Here is a 21,206-nt window from a genome sequence, read left to right on the forward strand (position 1 = left end):
AACTGTTTATCAAATAAATTAGTAAAAATAGAAACAAAGTCTTTTTGCTAGTGGTGGCTAAATTTATGAAAATCTCTAAGCCATGAAAGGAACATTAACTGCAATAGTAACCATAAAAGTACAAGAACAATTCTATAGTATTTTATCATGCTGAGTGGGTGTGTCTCTTTTAATGAATTTATCAGCTCTGTTATGTTATTTTGTAAAAGGTGAAGGAATCAATCAGACCGACTTTGGATAGTGGTCTACCTCTTCCTAGTAGTGTGACCTTGAAAAGAGACTTCACCTGTGGATAAGCCTCAGTTTCCCCATCCATAAAGTGGGGATCACAGTACCTATCTCACTGGTTTTAAGGATTAAACGAGATGTGAAGTGACAACGCCAGTGGGTGGCACTCATGAGGCATTTTGTAAAGAGTGGTTATTTTTCATCTCTAACTTACAGAGAGAATAATGGGAAGTTTATGATTTTGTTCAAATTTCTAGACATTGATAGGAATGTGCCTGTAACAGGAAGTACTTTATCTAAGTGTCTCATCTTCTTCAAAACTGCTATGAACTGAATTGTGTCCGCCCACAAATTTATATGCTGAAGCCCTAGGCCCCAGTGAGATAGTATTTGAAGATGGGGCCTTTGGGAGGTGATTAGATTTATATGAGGTCATGAGGATGGAGTCCTCATGGTGAGATTAGTGCCCTCATAAGCAGAGACACCAGACAGCTCTCTCTCTCTCGCTCTCTCTCTCTCTCTCTTTCGCCTCTATGAGGACATAGCAAGAAGGTGGTTGGCCATCTGCAAGTCAGGAAGAGAGCTCTCACCAGAACCTGACCATGCTGGCACCCTGATCTCAGATGTCCAGCCTCCAGACCTATGAGAAATCAATTTCTGTTGTTTAAGCCTCCTGGTCTATGGTAATTTGTTATGGTAGCCCAAGCTGAAGAAGACAAAAACCAACAACAGTAGTAAATGTTTTATTGTTACAATTATTTGTCATCAGCACATTTTGTGATTCAAACTGATAACTTAGTATGGATCTGAGGAAAGTTTTTGCCTGAAGAATACTATTAGTAGACTATTCAATTGGATGATACAAAATGACTGCAGTAACTCTCTGCATCCTAAATGCTGCAACAGTGACCATAAATTCAGCTTCACATAAGTGGGCCTGGACACCATAATTACACTTCCATGTGATTTAACTTTGAGCGTAGTAATGTATTACTACTTACATAACTCAAACTTGCAAGGTGTTATTCTGTAATACTCATTAGGAAAACACTGGTGAAAGCCCACTACCTGCTAAGCAATGGACAAGATCCTGAAGATACAGTGCTGAGTAAGACAGAGCAACTGCTCTGATCTGTTCATAGTTCAGTGGGACAAAGGGATTTGTACCCAGCTGACAACAATGCAGTGACTGATAAAAAGGAATGACCTCAGAGGGACGTTCCAGAAGGATCATTGTGGTGAGAGGGAGGTGGATAAGTTAGGAGTGGTAAAACAGAAAGTGGGAAGAACTTATGAGAGGCAAGCCAAACCAAAGAAGCTAAAAGGGGTGAAAAGAGTGGAGTTGGAGAGGAGGATAGGATATTTTTGAGAAATAGTTGGGAGGTGGAATTGACAAGCCTTGGTGCTTGAATGGAGTCCTAGTAAAAGATAGGGGTTTCCTTGAATAATTTCCCAGTCTCTGGGTTAGGGGATTGTGTCAATGACAAAACCTTTTTCTGAGAAAGGAAATGTAGGTGCAAAGCCAGTTTCTGATGAAGGTAGATCCCATAGTTTCTCTAGGCAGTCTCATGGGGTAAAAGCATGATTATTCTTTCAAGAATCTGATTTAGAAGTAAAAATAATAGATTTGGCGTTTATGGATTTGATCTGACCCATATGAGGAAAGCATTATTCAGTATATATAGAGGCGCATTAGGAGTGTATTTACAATTGGGTAAAGAACACTTCATTGTTATCAATAGATTTTAAACTAGGATAAGCTTAAGTGGAGAAGTAACCCATAACTAAAGCATGTTGAGTCATGTATGGATTATGGATAGAAACATACTCAGAATAAATTTTCTGTTTCTGCATAAAAACTTTATCCTCCTCATTTAGGACAATCTTATATTGTCTTGAAACAGTATGCAGTTTCTCTCGTAGATCTTTGTTCTCGAAATGACATTTGTGTAGCTTTTCAGCCATCTAGAAAAAAAAGGAATTGAAGTAGAGGATTTGTTTCACGGCTCTTTTGGTGGGCAACTCTCTAGAACACTGGGTATATTATTTAACATACAATGACTATGCCTTAAATGTTGAGTGATCTAATTCTATATCAAATATGTAACTGTACATTTTGGGGCCTCTTCTATAAATTATGACAAATGTGTAGAAACGTAGTAAACACTGATGCCATAAAGTAAAGTAATAAACCATAGTAAAGTAGTAAACCATAAAGTAATAATTGATATTAAAATAAGAATTGGGATTAATAAACTGGGATCATTCAACAAGATCTGTATGTCCTTTTCCCAGAAGATAAACTACACCAGGGAAAAGAAAATGTAACATCCATAGGAACTCTTGTTCAAAACCTCTTTGACTGGATATCATGCTTAACTTTTGTTAAATATTTCTATTCAAGGACAAAACATAGTACCCATTAGTGTTCTGAATGAGGTGAGAACTTTGTGCTTGGATGTCTCTACTGAATTGCTTCAAATGAGGTAAGAAAATTAGGTTGGGTAGGAATGGTGGGCTAAGGATCACTAAAATAGATGGATGAAAAAAGTTCTTAAAAGTGTTGCAGAGGGGCTTCCCTGGTGGTGCAATGGTTAAGAATCCGCCTGCCAATGCAGGGAACATGAGTTTGAGCCCTGGTCCGGGAAGATCCCACACGCCGCAGAGCAACCAAGCCCTTGCGCCACAACTACTGAGCCTGCACTCTAGAGCCCACGAGCCACAACTACTGAGCCCACCTTCCACAACTACTGAAGCCCGTGTGCCTAAAGCCCGTGCTCCGCAACAAGAGAAGCCACTGCAATGAGAAGCCTGCGCACCACAATGAAGAGTAGCCCTCACTCGCCAGAACTAGAGAAAGCCTGCGCATAGCAACAAAGACCCAACGTAGCCAAAAATAAATAAATAAAATAAATAAATTTATTTTTAAAAAAGTGTTGCAGAACTAACAAGATAATGAGGAATTAGTAAGCCTAATTCTACAAGAAAGCAAGAATCCAGACTGGTAAACCTAGCATTGAAAACTCCTTTTACTCTGAGGACATTTACTGATATAGAAGAAGCCACTTGGAATCTGAGATTTGGTTCTCTTACATGACAAGGGGGACAAAAGTCAACACTTAGAGCTTATCCAGGTGTTACGCCTTATAAACCTCCTGCCACATTAGTCTGGGATTCCAGAGAGCTTCACCCTCTGAAGAAGAGTGAATTAGAAGCTAACAAGCTATGGTCCAGCCTGGCTTAGATCACCAGGGAACCTAAAGGTGGATTAAGGAGGTTTGGGACTGTTAACATCCCAGGTATCTGACAGAAGTGAATGAAATCTGTTCCTGAGAAATACACTGTCATCCTAGGCCTCAAATTGTTTCTACAAACACCTTTTTTGAAGTACAATGTCCAGTGTACAGTTTTCCAACAGAAGGAAACAAGACAGCATGAACAAAAATTGGCAGAAACAATAGATGACAGAACCAGTCCTACAAAAATACCAGGTATTGGAAATAGACACTGAAATATAAAAATACTGTATTTATTATGATCAAAGAATACTAGACATGCTTGAAAAATATGGCAAGGAATTGGAAAAAATAAAGAGCAACAAAGCAGATTTGAAAATTACCAGTTGAAAAATACAACAACCAAAATTAAGAATTGAAATAAGACCATTCTGCCCAGAATGCAGCAGGGGTAGACAAAAAGTAGAAAATAGAGAAGAGCGAGTAAGATACAGACAGGATATTTTATTAGTACACATAAGTGTGTTCATATAACTGGAGTCTCAGAAAAACAGGAAAAAGCATGGGACAAAAGAAATATGTGAACAGATAATGGCTAAGAATTTTGCAGAACTTACAAAATACAGCAACTCACAGATTTAAGATGCCCAATAAATCCCAAGCAGTATAAATAAAAACTTGGACATATCATAGTGAAATTGAATAACTAGGTCAAAGGGAACAAAAAAGACCTAAGATAAATGAAAGACATGCTGTGTTCATGGATTGGAAACTTCAATATTGTTAAAACATAAAATCCTCCCCAAATTGATCTATAGATTTAATTCAACCCCAATCAAAATCCAAACAGGCTTTTGGGCAGGACTTGACAGACTGAAATGCAAAGGGCCAAGAATAATGGAAGCAATCTTGTAGAAGAACAAAGTTAAAGGATTTTTACTACTAACTATAAAGGCTTATTTTAAAGCTACTAATTAAGAGTGCATGGTTTTAATGTGAGAAGAGATTAAGTCCAAATGAATAAAATAGATGCTACAGATTCACACATATATTTATAATATATTTATGATCCACAGTTGATTTATGACAAAAGTGCCACTGAAATATAGTGGAGGAAAGTACTATCTTTTCATTTAACAGTGCTAGTTAATTGGACAATCTTATGTGAAAGTATGAATCTGGACTACCATTTCACAGAACACACACACACACACACACATTCCAGACGGCTTGCAGTACTTAACGTGAAAAAGCAAACACTAAAGCTTCTACAAGATCACGTAGGAGAATATCCTCAAGACATAGGACATGAAAAGCATAAGCCAAAAAGGAAAAGATTGATAAACTATACTTCATTAAAATTAATAAACTACATTTATCAAAAGATAGATATGTACATGAAGACTGTACACTTACAGTAAATATTCTGTTCTGTATATGGGTAATATTTCATAATAAAAGTTAAAGTTAGAATAGAATTTTGTGTCATTGTTGAACTTGCCTCCTATAACTCATGAGAATTAAGATTGGATGTCAGGAAGAGTTCAGTTTTCATCCAACACTTATTTGTGGTCTTTTTGACGATAGCCATTCTGACAGGTGTGAGGTGATATCTCATTGTGGTTTTGATTTGCATTTCCTTGATGATTGGTGATGCTGAGAATCTTTTCATGTGCTTGTTTGCCACCTGTATGTCTTTGGAAATATGTGTATTCAGATCCTCTGCCCATTGTTTAATCAGGTTGTTTTTTAGATGTTGAGTTGTATGAGTTCTTTGCATATTTTGAATATTAACCCCATGTCAGATATATTGTTTGCCAATATTTTCTCCCATTCAGTAGGCTGTCTTTTCGTTTTGTTAATAGTTTTCTTTACTGTGCAAAAGCCTTTTAGTTTGATGTAGTCCCATTTGTTTATTTTTGCTTTTGTTTCTATTGCCTGAGGAGACATACCCAATAAAAATCACTAAGACTGTTGTCAAAGAGTGTACTGCCTATGTTTTCTTCTATGAGTTTTATGATTTCAGGTTTTATATCTAAGTCTTTAACCCATTTTGAGTTGATTTTTGTATATGATGTGAGGAAGTAGTCCAATTTGATTCTTTTGCATGTAGCTATCCAGTTTTCCCAACATTATTTATTAGAAAGGCTATCTTTTCCCCATTGTATATTCTTGCCTTCTTTGTCATAGATTAATAAACTATATATGCAGGTTTAGTTCTGTGCTCTCTAGTCTGTTCCATGATCTATGTGTCTGTTTCTGTGCCAGTACCATTCCATTTTCATTACTGTAGCTTTGTAGTATAGTTTGAAATCAGAAAGTGTAATACCTCCAGCTTTGTTCTTCTTCCTCAAGATTGTTTTGGCTATTCAGGGTATTTTGTGTTTTGGTAAAAATTTTAGAATTATTTGTTCCAATTTTGTGAAAAATATCACTGGAATTTTAATAGGGATTGGATTGAATCTGTAGATTGTCTTGGGGAATATGGTTATTTCAACAATTTTAATTCTCCCAATGGTAAAATATATATCTTTCCATTTGTGTCATATTCAATTTTTTCATTACTGTCTTATAGTTTTCCAAGTACAGGTCTTTTACCTCCTTAGTTAGATTTATTCTTAGATATTTTATTCTTTTGAATCAATTATAAATGGAATTGTTTCCTTAATTCCTCTTTCTGATAGTTTGTCATTGGTGTATAGAAATGCAACAGATTTCTGTATATTAATTTTGTATGCTGCAACTTTACTGAATTCACTGATGAGCTCTAGTGGTTTTTTGTTTTGGTGGTGGCTTTGGGATTTTCTATGTATAGTATCATGTCATCTGTAAACATTGACAGTTTTACTTCTTCCTTTTCCACTTGGATTATTTTTCTTGTCTGAAAAAGACTGTGGCTAGGATTTCTAATACTATGTTGAATAAAAGGGGTGACAGTGGGCAGCTTTATCCTGTTCTTGATTGTAGAAGAAACACTTTCAACTTTTGACCTTTGAGTATGATTTTAGCTATAAGCTTGTTGTATATGGCCTCTATTATGTTGAGGTATGTTCCCTCTACACCCACTTTGAGTTTTTTTTAATAAATGGGTGCTGAATTTTGTCAAAAGCTTTTTCTGATCTATCAAAATAATCATATGATTTTAAAAATTATTTATTTATTTATTGTTTATTTATTTATTTTTGGCTGCACTGGGTCTTTGTTGCTGTGTGTGGGCTTTCTCTAGTTGTGGCGAGCGGGCGCTACTCTTCATTACAGTGCACAGGCTTCTCATTGCACTGGCTTCTCTTGTTGTGGAGCACAGGCTCTAGGCACTCAGGCTTCAGTAGTTGTGGCACGTGGCCTCAGTAGTTGTGGCTTGCAGGCTCTAGAGCGCAGGCTCAGTAGTTGTGGCACATTGGCTTAGTTGCTCTGTGGCATGTGGGATTTTCCCAGACCAGGCCTTGAACCCATGTCCCCTGCATTGGCAGGCGGATTCTTAACCACTGCACCACCCGGGAAGTCCCAATCATATGATTTTTATTTTCAATTTATTAAAGTGGTATATCACATTGATTGATTTGCAGATACTGAACTATCCTTACATCCCTGGGATAAATCTTGCTTGAGCATAGTGTATGATCCTGTTAATGTATTATTGAATTCAGTGTGCTAATATATATATATATATTTTTTTGCGGTACGTGGGCCTCTCACTGTGGTGGCCTCTCCCGTTACAAAGCACAGGCTCCGGATGTGCGGGCTCAGTGGCCATGGCGCATGGGCCCAGCCGCTCCGCGGCATGTTGGATCCTCCCAGACCAGGGCACGAACCCCTGGCCCCTGCATCGGCAGGCAGACTCTCAACCACTGTGCCACCAGGGAAGCCCCAGTGTGTTAATATTTGTTGAGGATTTTTGCAACTACGCTCATCAGTAATTTTGGCCTGTAATATTCTCTTTTTTGTGGTGTCTTTGGCCGGTTTTGGTATCAGGGTGATGCTAGACTCATAAAACGGGTTCTTAAATTTTGGGGGAAGAGTTTAAGAAGGATAGGCATTAACTCTTCTTTAAATGTTTGGTAGAATTTACCTGTGAACCTGTCCAATCCTGGACTTTCTTCATTGAAAGTTTTTTTTTTTTTCTGATTCATTTTCATTACTGGTAATTGGTCTGTTCATATTTTATATTTCTTCCTGATTCAGTCTTGGGAAATTGTACATTTCTAGGAATTTATTCACTTCTTCTAGGTTTTCCATTTTATTGACATATTATTGTTTGTAGTAATCTCTTATGATCCTTTGTATTCCTGTGGTGTAGGTTGGAACTTCACTTGTGATTTTATTGATTTGGACCCTCTCTCTTTTCTTCTTGATTAGTCTAAATAAAAGTTTATCAATTTTGCTTATCTTTTCAAAGAACAATCTCTTAGTTTCATTGATCTTTTCTATTGTTTTATTTTTAAGTGTCTATTTCATTTATTTCTGCTCTGGTCCTTATTATTTTTTTCCTCTTACTTTGTTTTGTTTGTTCTTATTTTTCTAGTTCCTTTAGATGTAAGGTTAGGTTGTTTGAGATCTTCCTTCTTTCTGAAGTAGGCCTGTATCACTATAAACTTCCCTCTTAGAACTGTTTTTGCTGTGTCCCGTATATTTTGAATCATTGTGTTTCCATTTTCATTTGTCTCCAGGTATTTTTAAATTTCCTCTCTGATTTCTTCAGTGACCCATTGGTTGTTTAGTAGCATATTGTTTAGCTTCCATGTGTTTGTGTTTTTTGCAGGGTTTTGTTTTGGTTTGGTTTTGGTAGTTGATTTCTAGTCTTATACACTGTGGTCAGAAAAGATGCTTGATATGATTTCAATTTCTTAAACTTGTAGACTCTTGTTTGTGTCCTAGCATATGATCTACCTTAGAGAATGTTCCATGTGCACTTGAAAATAATGTGTATTCTGCTGCTTTTGGAAGGAATGCTCTCTCTATATATATCTGTTGATTCCATTGGTCTAATGTGTCACTTAAAGCCATTGTTTCCTTATTGATATTCTGTCTGGATGATCTGTCCATTGATGTAAGTGAGGTGTTAAAATCCCCTACTATTATTATGTTACCGTCAATTTCACCCTTTATATTTGTTAATATTTGCTTTTTGTATTTAGGTGCTTCTATGTTGGGTGCATATATGTTTACAATTGTTATTTCTTGTTGGATTGATCCATTTCTCAGTCTATAATATCCTTCTTTGTCTCTCGTTACAGTCTTTGCTCTAAAGTCTATTTGTCTGACATAAGCATTGCTATCCCCACTTTCTTTTTGTTTCCATTTGCACTGAACACCTGTTTCATGCCCTTTCAGTCTGTGTGTGTCTTAGATCTGAAGCTAGTCCCTTATAGACAGCAAATATAGAGAGTTTTTCTTTTTTTAAATCTGTCAGCCACTCTATGTCTTTTGATTGGAGTATTTAGTCCATTTACATTTAAAGCAATTATTAATAGATACGTACTTATTAACATTTTGTTGGCTGTTTTCTGGTTGTTTTGGTAGTTCTTTTTTGTTCATTTCTTCTTCTTTTGTTCTCTTCCTTTGTGATTTGATTACTATCTTTACTGTTATGTTTGGATTCATTTCTCTCTTATTTGTGTGCATCTATTATAAATTTTTGGTCTGGAGTTACCATGAAGTATATATATAACAACTTTTATATATATGTGATTAAGTTGATGATCTTAAGTTTGAACACATTCTAACAACCCTGCATTTTTATGCGCCCCCACCACATTTAATGTTTTTGATATCACATTGTCCATCTTTTTGTTTTTTGTATCCCTTAACTACTTATTGTGGATATAGATGATTTTACTACTTTTGTCTTTTGACATTCCCACTAGCTTTTATAAGTGGTTGACCTTTACTCTATGTTTGCCTTTACCAATGAGATTTTTCCTTTCATAATTTTCATATTTCTAGTTGTGGTCTTTTCTTTTCCATTTAGAGAAGTCCCTTTTATGTTTCTTGTAAAGTAGGTTTAGTACTACTGAACTCTTTTAGCTTTTGCTTGTCTGTAAAACTCTTTATCTCTCATTGAAATCTGAATGATAGCCTTGCCAGGTAGAGTATTAGTTGTAGGTTTTTTTCTTTTCATCACTTTAAATATATCATGCCACTTTTTTCTGACCTAAGAAGTTTCTGCTAAAAAGTCAGCTGATAATTTTATTGGAGTTCCCTTGTACACAGCCAGTCACCTTTCCTTTGCTGCTTTTAAGATTCTTTATCTTTAATTTTTTCCATTTTAATTACAATGTGTCTTGGTGTGGTCCTCTTTGGGTTCATCTTGTTTGGGAATCTCTATGCTTCTTGGACTTAGATATCTGTTTTCTTTCTCAGGTTAGGGAAGTTTTCAGCTACTATTTCTTCAATTATGTTCTCTGCCCCTTTCTCTCTCTCTTCTTTCTGGGACCCCTATAATGTGAATATTAATACACTGATGTTGTCCCAGAGGTCTCTTAAACTATCCTCATTTTTTAAAAATTCTTTTTTCTGCTCAGGTTAGGTGATTTTCACTATTCTCTTCCAGTTTTCTGATCAAATCTTTAAATCAATTACTGTGAATGATCATGAATATTATTAGTTAATGAAAATGCTACTTTTGGAAAATTTCACATTTTTCACATATACTTAAAATGTTAACTAAAAATTAATTATAATCTTAAAGCCATCATTTCTGTCTTCCTACCTGTTTTATCTTCAGCAATAATTCATTTTTTTCAAAATTAGATGCATCATCCAGTTTTTCCTTGTTATTCCTAAAGAAAAGCCTATGAACAAAGGAAGCCAAATAAATTCCTATTAGGACATGTTTTCCAGCAAAGCCACATTTACTTATGACATCAGAAACTTCCAGTCTCCATCTCCCTATACAATATATTTATTTACAATTCATTAAAATAAACAAAATTTTTACTCTTTTGGATTGATGGATTAATATTTCATTTATTTATATATTAATGTAAGAAGCAATTTTTGAACACCTACACTCTGGGAGATACAGCACAAAGTCTCTACCCTCATGGAAATTACACTCTAGTGGAGTAGACAGAATATAAGAAAGTTATCAAAAAATATACATATATTTCAGATAGTGTTAAATGCTCCAAAGATCACAAAGTAGGGTAAAGGATAGAGAAATCCTGAGAGTGAGGATGGTACTGTAGACAGGTGATTAGGGAACACCTCTTGGGATAACTTGTGAAAGACCTGAAGGATGAGAAGGAGCCAGATATTTGAAGATCTTAAGGAACAGCTTTTCATATAGAAGGAACAGCAGGTGATAATATCCTGAGATAGGAACAAGCTTGGTGTATTGAATATTTGATGAAGACAGGAGTGTGAGAAGGCTGGAGAGTTAGACACAGCCCAGATCATATAGGGTCTTGAGGACAAGGTAGAAGTTCAGATTTTATTTTGAAGGGAACCAGGGGAGGATTTTTTAAGGAAAGGAGTGACATGAGCTGATTCACATCTTGTAAAAATGACTGGCCACTTAGTAGAGAAAGACAATAGTATAGGAAGATAGACTATGTAGAAGTCTATGGCAGTGGTCCAGAAGAGATAATGGTGGCTCAGATTAAGGTTGTAGTGGTGAAGCTGGTGAGAAACAGCTGGACTCAGGATATATTTTAAAGATGAAGGCAACAGGACATGCTTTGGATTTGGCTGGAGTTAGAGTTGGGTTAGGGTTAGGTTAGTTGGTTAGCTGGGTTAGGGTTAGGTAGTAAGGAAAACAGGAATGGTGGATGACTCCTAGTTTTTTGGCTGGAGTAACTAGGTAAATAGTGATATGGAAGACTAAAGAAAGAGCTATTTCAAGGAGATGGGAAATTAAGAATTCTGTTTAGGACATGTATATTTGAGATATCCTCCAAGTGGAAAGGTCAAATAAGCTGTAGACTATATGCAGTTAGAGGTCAGGGCTGGATATATAGATATGGAAGTCACTGGGGTACAGAAAGTATGAGACTGAATGAAACCACATATGGAGAGTACGAGTAGAGAACAGAGAACAGTGAAGGGCTGAGAACTCCAAAATTTAGAGACAAAAAGAAGAACTGGAACAAGTAAAGGGTCCTGAGAAGAAGCAGTGTAGTAAATGAAATAAGAGAATGTGATGTTTGGGAAGCCAAGTGAAGAAAGTATATCAAGAAGATGGAAGTGAACATCTGTGTCAAATTCTATAAAGAATTTAAAAACTTTGAGGAATAGATCAGATTACTAAAATTTGGCAGGATGAAAATCTTTGGTAACCTTGACAATTTTGAAACCATGTCAGTCCTTTTTAAAAAGCATCTATAATTTTTATAGCCTCTTGCACTATAATGGCAAGTATGTACTTTGGGTCACAAATTGGATGTCATTTATATACAATATTTAGCTTCCAATTCCCCACTTCCCACGTGTTGATAACCAGCTGAATGACGAAAAAAGTCATAGCAATTTAGAAAGATAGGCACTGATTTGCCTTTATTATGCAAATACATCATGCTGGATATCAATAATAGCAAAGAAGAAGGATTAAACTAGCAATGCCTCCTGTGGATCTGTGAAGAATTTGAGGTACCCTTAACTGTCCACATATAGAATTTAAACTTGGAGTTGAGTAATTTTTGCTTTCCCTCAATATTTTGACCTCAAAATAGATAATGAGCTTGCAAGTTAACGATTTCATGGTGGGTGGGATGGGGGAAATTAAGACTAATAGATTAATAGGAAGATGAGTTATATAAATTATTTTAGTTTCTTGTATAATTTATTCTTAAAGAATCTTATAGAATATTATAAAACAACACTGTTTGATTCTTCAAATCCACCAAACAAGAACTGAGCTGCCTCTCCCTACCTCCAAAGATAGAGAAAAGGAACTAAGTGAGAAAATAAAAATACAGAGAATTTTCTTTTAATTTGCCAAGTTATAAAGAAGAAAAAGTAAAGTTTTATTAATAAAAGGGGGGGGAAACTTATATCCTCAATCACCAAATTAATCAAAAGAACTTTTCCTCAGTGAGATTCCACATGAAAACCCTTGAAAGGCTGGGACTGAAAAAAAAAAAAGATGAGCCATTCAAAATGAAAGATCAATGAATCCCCATTTTTATCTTGAACATACATTTAAAACCAGTTAGCTAACATGAAGTCTGCTTATAAATAAAACTTTATCAGTGTTTCAAGGCTTTTAATCATAATTCCTAGAAATAAGAGCTAATCTATATTTTCCACTATGATTCTTTGCCTAGTTTTTAAGAAATAGATATCAACTAAAATTATCGAATCACTTTCAAAGAAAAAGATTTTTTATTCTAATTTTTAATTGTTGTATTACTTGAGCTTTCCAATTTTAAATCTGGTACTGAGTATAAGGATTATTGCATATTTTATGGACTGTTGATGATAGAGTAGAATTGTGCTGTGCAGTTCTTATTTTAGAAGACATAATTTTAATCCCAATACATTCAAATCTATGTAGAAATGAGCCATATTGTAACAGGATCCCACATGTGGAATTACTTGTCTTTTGCGGAATCTGCTCAGACCATAATTTGTCTTTTAAACTGTCAGTAAACCCTGGGGGTAAGCCCAGAAGCCATGTTTATATTAAAAGACCCCACCTTCCTATCCAGAGCTGAGCCAAACAGCTTTTGATTGGAAATCTGGGAATTCTCCTGGGAGAGAATCTGTTGGTCAATCTCTAAAGATAGATGGATCTGTGACAGGTAAACTCAGAGGGTTTGGAATGGCCATGCTTAGCCACGGACTCACCAGGAAGAGAACACAGCATGTAGATAAAGAGAGAATCGCAGAAGGAAGCAAACACTAGGCCTTGAGACAGATGGAATATTTCCTTATGTTTCTGGTTTCAGTTCCATGGTAAAAGTTTTTGCCTTGAGGCTTCCCTGTATTTTCTCAATAAGTGCTGCAAGTCCCCCTTGACTAAGAACAACAACTGTAGCAGCATGGTTAGGTGAGTTGTAGCCCTATGGCAGTGCCTTCCTCCAGGAGCGTATTTGTAGGGAGTAAGGAACTGAAATAAGGATAGTACACACCCCAAATTCCCTCCCTTTTCCTAAACTAACCACATCATCCTCAATTTTTTTCTCTTGATCATCTGAAAGACTGTTTAATTTCAAAATGAAGAGGTGATTCTATAAAGCTGACAATCACACAACTTTTAGTAAAATAAGAGAATAATTTTCATCTACTATTAAATAAATTTTTTTTTAATGAAAGGAACATAACATCTAGAAGTGCTTCTGTAAAGATAAAGTATTATACTTACATTTTATCCTCCAGGATCTTACAGGATTTCTTCACGTCTTCAACCTGTTGTTCCCAATGTCTTATTGATTCTTGTAGTTGTGATATCTCTAAATTGTGATCACTAAGAACCTGTTGAAAATTCAGTAAAATTGGGGCATTCAATCATCATCAAATGGTTCATGACAGAAGTCCAATTCACTAAATATTCATGTATCATCCATTCAACTTTTACACTGGGGGTGTCCTTTAGTTAAAATAAAAAGCAATCAGGGGCTTCACTGGTGGCGCAGTGGTTGAGAATCTGCCTGCCAATGCAAGGGACACGGGTTCGAGCCCTGGTCTGGGAAGATCCCACGTGCCGCGGAACGGCTGGGCCCGTGAGCCACAACTACTGAGCCTGCGCGTCTGGAGCCTGTGTTCCGCAACAAGAGGCCGCGATAGTCAGAGGCCCGCGCACCACGATGAAGAGTGGCCCCCGCTCACCGCAACTGGAGAAAGCCCTCGCACAGAAACGAGGACCCAACGCAGCCAAAAGTAAATAAATAAATTAATTAATTAAAAAAAAAATATATATAAAGCAATCATTATACTGCTTGTTTCTTTATAAAAAAAACTGAGACAGAAATAATCCTGAATTCATCAGAAAAGAAAACAAAATTTGGGAGGGAGAGAAACCAATTATAGCAATGTGAAAACTATAAAAACAGTTTTCAAGACATGAATTCATCTTGACTACCATTTAAAAAAATTAAATATACATTTTCATAATTATTTTCAAAATGTTATTCCACGATACTAGAATGAGTATTATAAAAAGAAAAGTCAAAACAAATTGGGTCTTTTGCCTTAGTTGATAGCTATGTCCATGTTGCAAAGATTTTTTTCTTAATATTTAATCAGTAATTTGGAAATGGAAAAATTGGGTACTATGAAAAAATGTTAGCATGATTGAAAAGGAAATACGGATGGAGAAAATTCATAGTGAACATATTTTTACAACACAGTTTTGGAATAAAGAAAAGGGAAAGCAAACTTATCAGAGCTTGGGTCTGCATTTCAGCTTGTGAGGGAAAGTGGAGCTGAGAGAAAAGCTGATCAAACAAATTCCTTTGCTCTCTGGCATAGAGCAACCATGGACAGATTATTTAGAGCCACCTAACCCTGCACATCAGTGTGGGGTCAGAAAAACACCTGTTGGGGGTATAGAGGTGCTTTCAGTCATGTCAGGTGAGACAGGTGGGTGAAAGCTCCCCAAACTATTTTTTTTTCCTCTAAAGCACTCATATGACTGAACTTGTGGGCTATAAGTAGTTCCAGAGTTAACAGGAGTCTGAAATCCTAGATATGCCATCAAAAATTAGCAGAATATCCAAAGAACTCTGACCAATAATCAGGATTAGTGACTATACACTGAAGGCCCGTCCTGCCTGACATCCATAACCTCTAGCCCTCGATCCTCCCTGCCCTGGACATGTAGGGCACCTTAAGAATCACACATCATTATTCTTTTCTGCCAGCATCACACCAGTTTGACCTGACTTCAGAGTTTTCTAAACTAAAAGCACCACATGAAGATGAACCTGAAATTCCCTGTAGTCTCAAGTCCATAGCCAAAATGTTGTTTTCTAATCTCAGGCAATAACAACAAACTTTACCAAATACAAAACACTCAGCTAAAAGCCTTATAGGCATGACCTCATTCTATCTCCACAAAAGCCCTTTGAAATAGGCAATATTATTACCACCATATTATAGGTGAGGAAACTTCGGGTTGGTAAAGCCAAGACTTGAACCCAGGTCTCTGTGATACTGAAGTTTGTGCTTTAAACACAATTCTCCACTGGTAAGGTGGGGTGGGGCGCTGGATTGGGGGGAGGTAGAGAATGTCACTGGAGCTGAGTTTACCCCTGCCACCTCAAGCCTTGACTTATTTGTCTTTAGAGATCTTTGAAGAACAGGTTAAGGAACATATACTTCATTTTTCCAAACCAGGTGGTGTGCTTGGCATAATTTATGAGGCCCCAACTGGGGATATGAGCTTACGCGTGCCGATAAGATCTGTTTTATACAATCCTTGTGTTCTCCTTTGAGCCTAGCCTGACTCATGCTTCCTTACTATGTTGATATATGAAGAAACAGATAATCACCTTTTTAAACGCACATATCTGGGGGAAGTTTTTAATTTTACTAATGTTTTGTAATTGGATGTCATAATAGATATATTGTAACTATAATGGTCAAAATCACACTATAAATAGTATTGATATAATGGAATTAACTGAAGACTGATAAGCAATGCGATGTTTTAGTATTACTGTTGCCCCATATAGTTTTACATGTAATTCTCAACACAAATAGAAGAAATACGCTAGGCTCATTAATTCAACTGTGATAGATTAACAGGTGTTTCTGTTTTAATTAACATAGAAGTAGTATTAACATTAACCTCTTCAATTATAGTCACTGCATAAGCTTCAGTTTTCTTATCTTTAAAATGAGGGTAATCCTCACAAAATATTTATCACAATACTGGCTTTCAATCGATGTTGTTAATTTTTAAAAATAGAAGTACACACATCTACACGTGGAACAACTCCTACAGAACACCTACTGAACGCTGGCATAAGACCTCAGACCTCCCCAAAGGCAAGAAACCCCCCACGTACCTGGGTAGGGCAAAAGAAAAAAATAAACAGAGACAAAAGGATAGGGACGGGTCCTGCACCAGCGGGAGGGAGCTGTGAAGGAGGAAAAGTGTCCACACACTAGGAAGCCCCTTCGCGGGCGGGGACTGTGGGTGGCAGAAGGGGGGAGCTTCGGAGCCGCGGAGGAGAGCACAGCAACAGGGGTGCGGAGGGCAAAGCGGTGAGATTCCAGCGCAGAGGATCAGGGCCAACTGCCACTCACCAGCCGAGAGGCTTGTCTGCTCACCCGCCGGGGCGGGCGGGGCTGGGAGCTGAGGCTCGGGCTTCATTCGGAGCGCAGGGAGAGGACTGGGGTTGGCGGCGTGAACACAGCCTGCAGGGCGTTGGTGCGCCTCGGCTAGCCGGGAGGGAGTCCGGGGAAAAGTCTGGACCTGCCGAAGAGGCAAGAGACTTTTTCTTCCCTCTTTATTTCCTGGTGCGCGAGGAGAGGGGATTTAAGAGCACTGCTTAAAGGAGCTCCAGAGACGGGCGGGAGCCGCGGCTAAAAGTGCGAACCCCAGAGACAGACATGAGACGCTAAGGCCGCTGCTGCCGCCACCAAGAAGCCTGTGTGCGAACACAGGTCACTATCCACACCCCCCTTCCGTGGAGCCTGTGCAGCCCGCCACTGCCAGGGTCCCGGGATCCAGGGACAACTTACCCGGGAGAACGCACGGCGCGCCTCAGGCTGGTGCAACGTCACTCTGGCGTCTGCCGCCGCAGGCTCGCCCTGCACTCCGTGACCCTCCCTACCCCCCCTCCCCCCGGCCTGAGTGAGCCAGAGCCTCCGAATCAGCGGCTTCTTTAATCCCGTCCTGTCTGAGCAAAGAACAGACGCCCTCCGGCGACCTACATTCACAGGTGGGGCCAAATCCAAAGCTCAGCCCCTGGGAGGTGTGAGAACAAAGAAGAGAAAGGGAAATCTCTCCCAGCAGCCTCAGAAGCAGCGGATTAAAGCTCCACAATCAACTTGATGTACCCTGCATCTGTGGAATACATGAATAGACAATGAATCATCCCAAATTAAGGAGCCGTGTGGATGAAAGGCTCTTGGTGCTACAGCCGGGAGTTAGTGCTGTGCCTCTGAGGTGGGAGAGCCAACTTCAGGACACTGGTCCACAAGAGGCCTCCCAGCTGCACGTAACAGCAAACGGCGAAAATCTCCCAGAGATCTCCATCTCAGCGCCAGCACCCAGCTTCACTCAACGACCAGCAAGCTACAGTGCTGGACATCCTATGCCAAACAACTAGCAAGACAGGAACACAACCCCACCCATTAGGGAGGCTGCCCAAAATCATAATAAGTCTACAGACACCCCAAAACACACCACCAGACATGGACCTGCCCACCAGAAAGACAAGATCCAGCCTCATCCACCAGAACACAGGCACTAGTACCCTCCACCAGGAAGCCTACACAACCCACTGAACCAACCTTAGCCACTGGGGACAGACACTAAAAACAACAGGACCTACGAACCTTCAGCCTGCAAAAAGGAGACCCCAAACACAGTAAGATAAGCAAAATGAGAAGACAGAAAAACACACAGCAGATGAAGGAGCAAGATAAAAACCCACCAGACCTAACAAATGAAGAGGAAATAGGCAGTCTACCTGAAAAAGAATTCAGAATAATGATAGGAAAGATGATCCAAAATCTTGGAAATAGAATAGACAAAATGCAGGAAACATTTAACAAGGACCTAGAAGAACTAAAGATGAAACAAACAATGATGAACAACACAATAAATGAAAAATACTCTAGATGGGATCAATAGCAGAATAACTGAGGCAGAAGAACGTATAAGTGACCTGGAAGATAAAATAGGGGAAATAACTAATGCAGGGCAGAATAACGTATAAGTGACCTGGAAGATAAAATAGGGGAAATAACTAATGCAGAGCAGAATAAAGAAAAAAGAATGAAAAGAACTGAGGACAGTCTCAGAGACCTCTGGAACAACATTAAACGCACCAACATTCGAATTATAGGGGTCCCAGAAGAAGAAGAGAAAAAGAAAGGGACTGAGAAAATATTTGAAGAGATTATAGTTGAAAACTTCCCTAATATGGGAAAGGAAATAGTTAATCAAGTCCAGGAAGCACAGAGAGTCCCATACAGGATAAATCCAAGGAGAAATACGCCAAGACACATATTAATCAAACTGTCAAAAACTAAATACAAAGAAAGCATATTAAAAGCAGAAAGGGAAAAACAACAAATAACACACAAGGGAATCCCCATAAGGTTAACAGCTGATCTTTCAGCAGAAACTCTGCAAGCCAGAAGGGAGTGGCAGGACATATTGAAAGTGATGAAGGAGAAAAACCTGCAACCAAGATTACTCTACCCAGCAAGGATCTCATTCAGATTTGATGGAGAAATTAAAACCTTTACAGAAAAACAAAAGCTGAGAGAGTTCAGCACCACCAAACCAGCTCTACAACAACTGCTAAAGGAACTTCTCTAGGCAAGAAACACAAGAGAAAGAAAAGACCTACAATAACGAATCCAAAACAATTAAGAAAATGGGAATGGGAACATATACATCAATAATAACCTTAAATGTAAATGGACTAAATGCTCCCACCAAAAGACACAGATTGGCTGAATGGATACAAAAACAAGACACATATATTTGCTGTCTACAAGAGACCCACTTCAGACCTAGAGACACATACAGACTGAAAGTAAGGGGATGGAAAAAGGTATTTCATGCAAATGGAAACCAAAAGAAAGCTGGAGTAGCAATTCTCATATCAGACAAAATAGACTTTAAAATAAAGACTATTAGAAGAGACAAAGAAGGACACTATATAATGATCAAGGGATCGATCCAAGAAGAAGATATAACAATTGTAAATATTTATGCACCCAACATAGGAGCACCTCAATACATAAGGCAATTACTAACAGCCATAAAAGGGGAAATCGACAGTAACACATTCATAGTAGGGGACTTTAACACCCCACTTTCACCAATGGACAGATCATCCAAAATGAAAATAAATAAGGAAACACAAGCTTTAAATGATACATTAAACAAGATGGACTTAATTGATATTTATAGGACATTCCATCCAAAAACAACAGAATACACATTTTTCTCAAGTGCTCATGGAACATTCTCCAGGATAGATCATATCTTGGGTCACAAATCAAGCCTTGGTAAACTTAAGAAAATTGAAATAGTATCAAGTATCTTTTCCGACCACAACGCTATGAGACTAGATGATAATTACAGGAAAAGATCTGTAAAACATACAAACACATGGAGGCTAAACAATACACTACTTAATAATGAAGTGATCACTGAAGAAATCAAAGAGGAAATCAAAAAATACCTAGAGACAAACGACAATGGAGACACGCCAACTCAAAATCTATGGGATGCAGCAAAAGCAGTTCTAAGAGGGAAGTTTATAGCAATACAATCCTACCTTAAGAAACAGGAAACATCTCGAATAAACAACCTAACCTTGCACCTAAAGCAATTAGAGAAAGAAGAACAAAAAAAAACCCAAAGTTAGCAGAAGGAAAGAAATCATAAAAATTAGATCAGAAATAAATGAAAGAGAAATGAAGAAAACGATAGCAAAGATCAATAAAACTAAAAGCTGGTTCTTTGAAAGGATAAACAAAATTGATAAACGATTAGCCAGACTCATCAAGAAAAAAAGGGAGAAGACTGAAATCAATAGAATTAGAAATGAAAAAGGAGAAGTAACAACTGACACTGCAGAAATACAAAAGATCATGAGAGATTACTACAAGCAACTCTATGCCAATAAAATGGACAACCTGGAAGAAATGGACAAATTCTTAGAAAGGCACAACCTGCCAAGACTGAATCAGGAAGAAATAGAAAATACGAACAGACCAATCACAAGCACTGAAATTGAAACTGTGATTAAAAATCTTCCAACAAGCAAAAGCCCAGGACCAGATGGCTTCACAGGTGAATTCTACCAAACATTTAGAGAAGAGCTATCACCTATCCTTCTCAAACTCTTCCAAAATATAGCAGAGGGAGGAACACTCCCCAACTCTTCTGCAAGGCCACCATCACCCTGATACCAAAACCAGACAAGGATGTCACAAAGAAAGAAAACTACAGGCCAATATCACTGATGAACATAGATGCAAAAATCCTCAACAAAATACTAGCAAACAGAATCCAACAGCACATTAAATGGATCATACACCATGATCAAGTGGGGTTTATTCCAGGAATGGAAGGATTCTTCAATATACGTAAATCAATCAACGTGATACACCATATTAACAAACTGAAGGAGAAAAACCATATGATCATCTCAACAGATGCACAGAAAGCTTCTGACAAAATTCAACACCCATTTATGATAAAAACCCTGCAGAAAGTAGGCATAGAGGGAACTTTCCTCAACATAATAAAGGCCATATATGACAAACCCACAGCCAACATCATCCTCAATGGTGAAAAACTGAAACCATTTCCACTAAGATCAGGAACAAGACAAGGTTGCCCACTCTCACCACTCTTATTCAACATAGTTTTGGAAGTTTTAGCCACAGCAATCAGAGAAGAAAAGGAAATAGAAGGAATCCAAATCGGAAAAGAAGAAGTAAAGCTGTCACTATTTGCGGATGACATGATACTATACATAGAGAATCCTAAAGATGCTACCAGAAAACTACTAGAGCTAATCAATGAATTTGGTAAAGTAGCAGGATACAAAATTAATGCACAGAAATCTCTGGCATTCCTATACACTAAGGATGAAAAATCTG

At 37.8% G+C, this 21,206-nt stretch overlaps 1 protein-coding gene across 1 annotated transcript in view; it reads right to left on the reverse strand.

Moving 5' to 3' along the window:
• CCDC175 (coiled-coil domain containing 175) overlaps positions 1 to 21,206 on the reverse strand; it is a 75,181-nt gene that overhangs the window by 34,334 nt on the left and 19,641 nt on the right. Inside the window, exons 7-9 of the mRNA XM_029239393.1 lie at positions 13,768 to 13,877; positions 10,174 to 10,255; positions 2,057 to 2,193 (exon numbers count right to left, since the gene is read on the reverse strand). Coding sequence (XP_029095226.1) covers positions 2,057 to 2,193; positions 10,174 to 10,255; positions 13,768 to 13,877 — 329 coding nt within the window. The remainder of the gene's footprint in view (positions 1 to 2,056; positions 2,194 to 10,173; positions 10,256 to 13,767; positions 13,878 to 21,206) is intronic.

Source organism: Monodon monoceros, unplaced genomic scaffold, assembly GCF_005190385.1.
Source record: "Monodon monoceros isolate NGI ecotype Baffin Bay Population unplaced genomic scaffold, NGI_Narwhal_1 Super_Scaffold_21, whole genome shotgun sequence".
Classification (NCBI taxonomy): Eukaryota; Metazoa; Chordata; class Mammalia; order Artiodactyla; family Monodontidae; genus Monodon; species Monodon monoceros.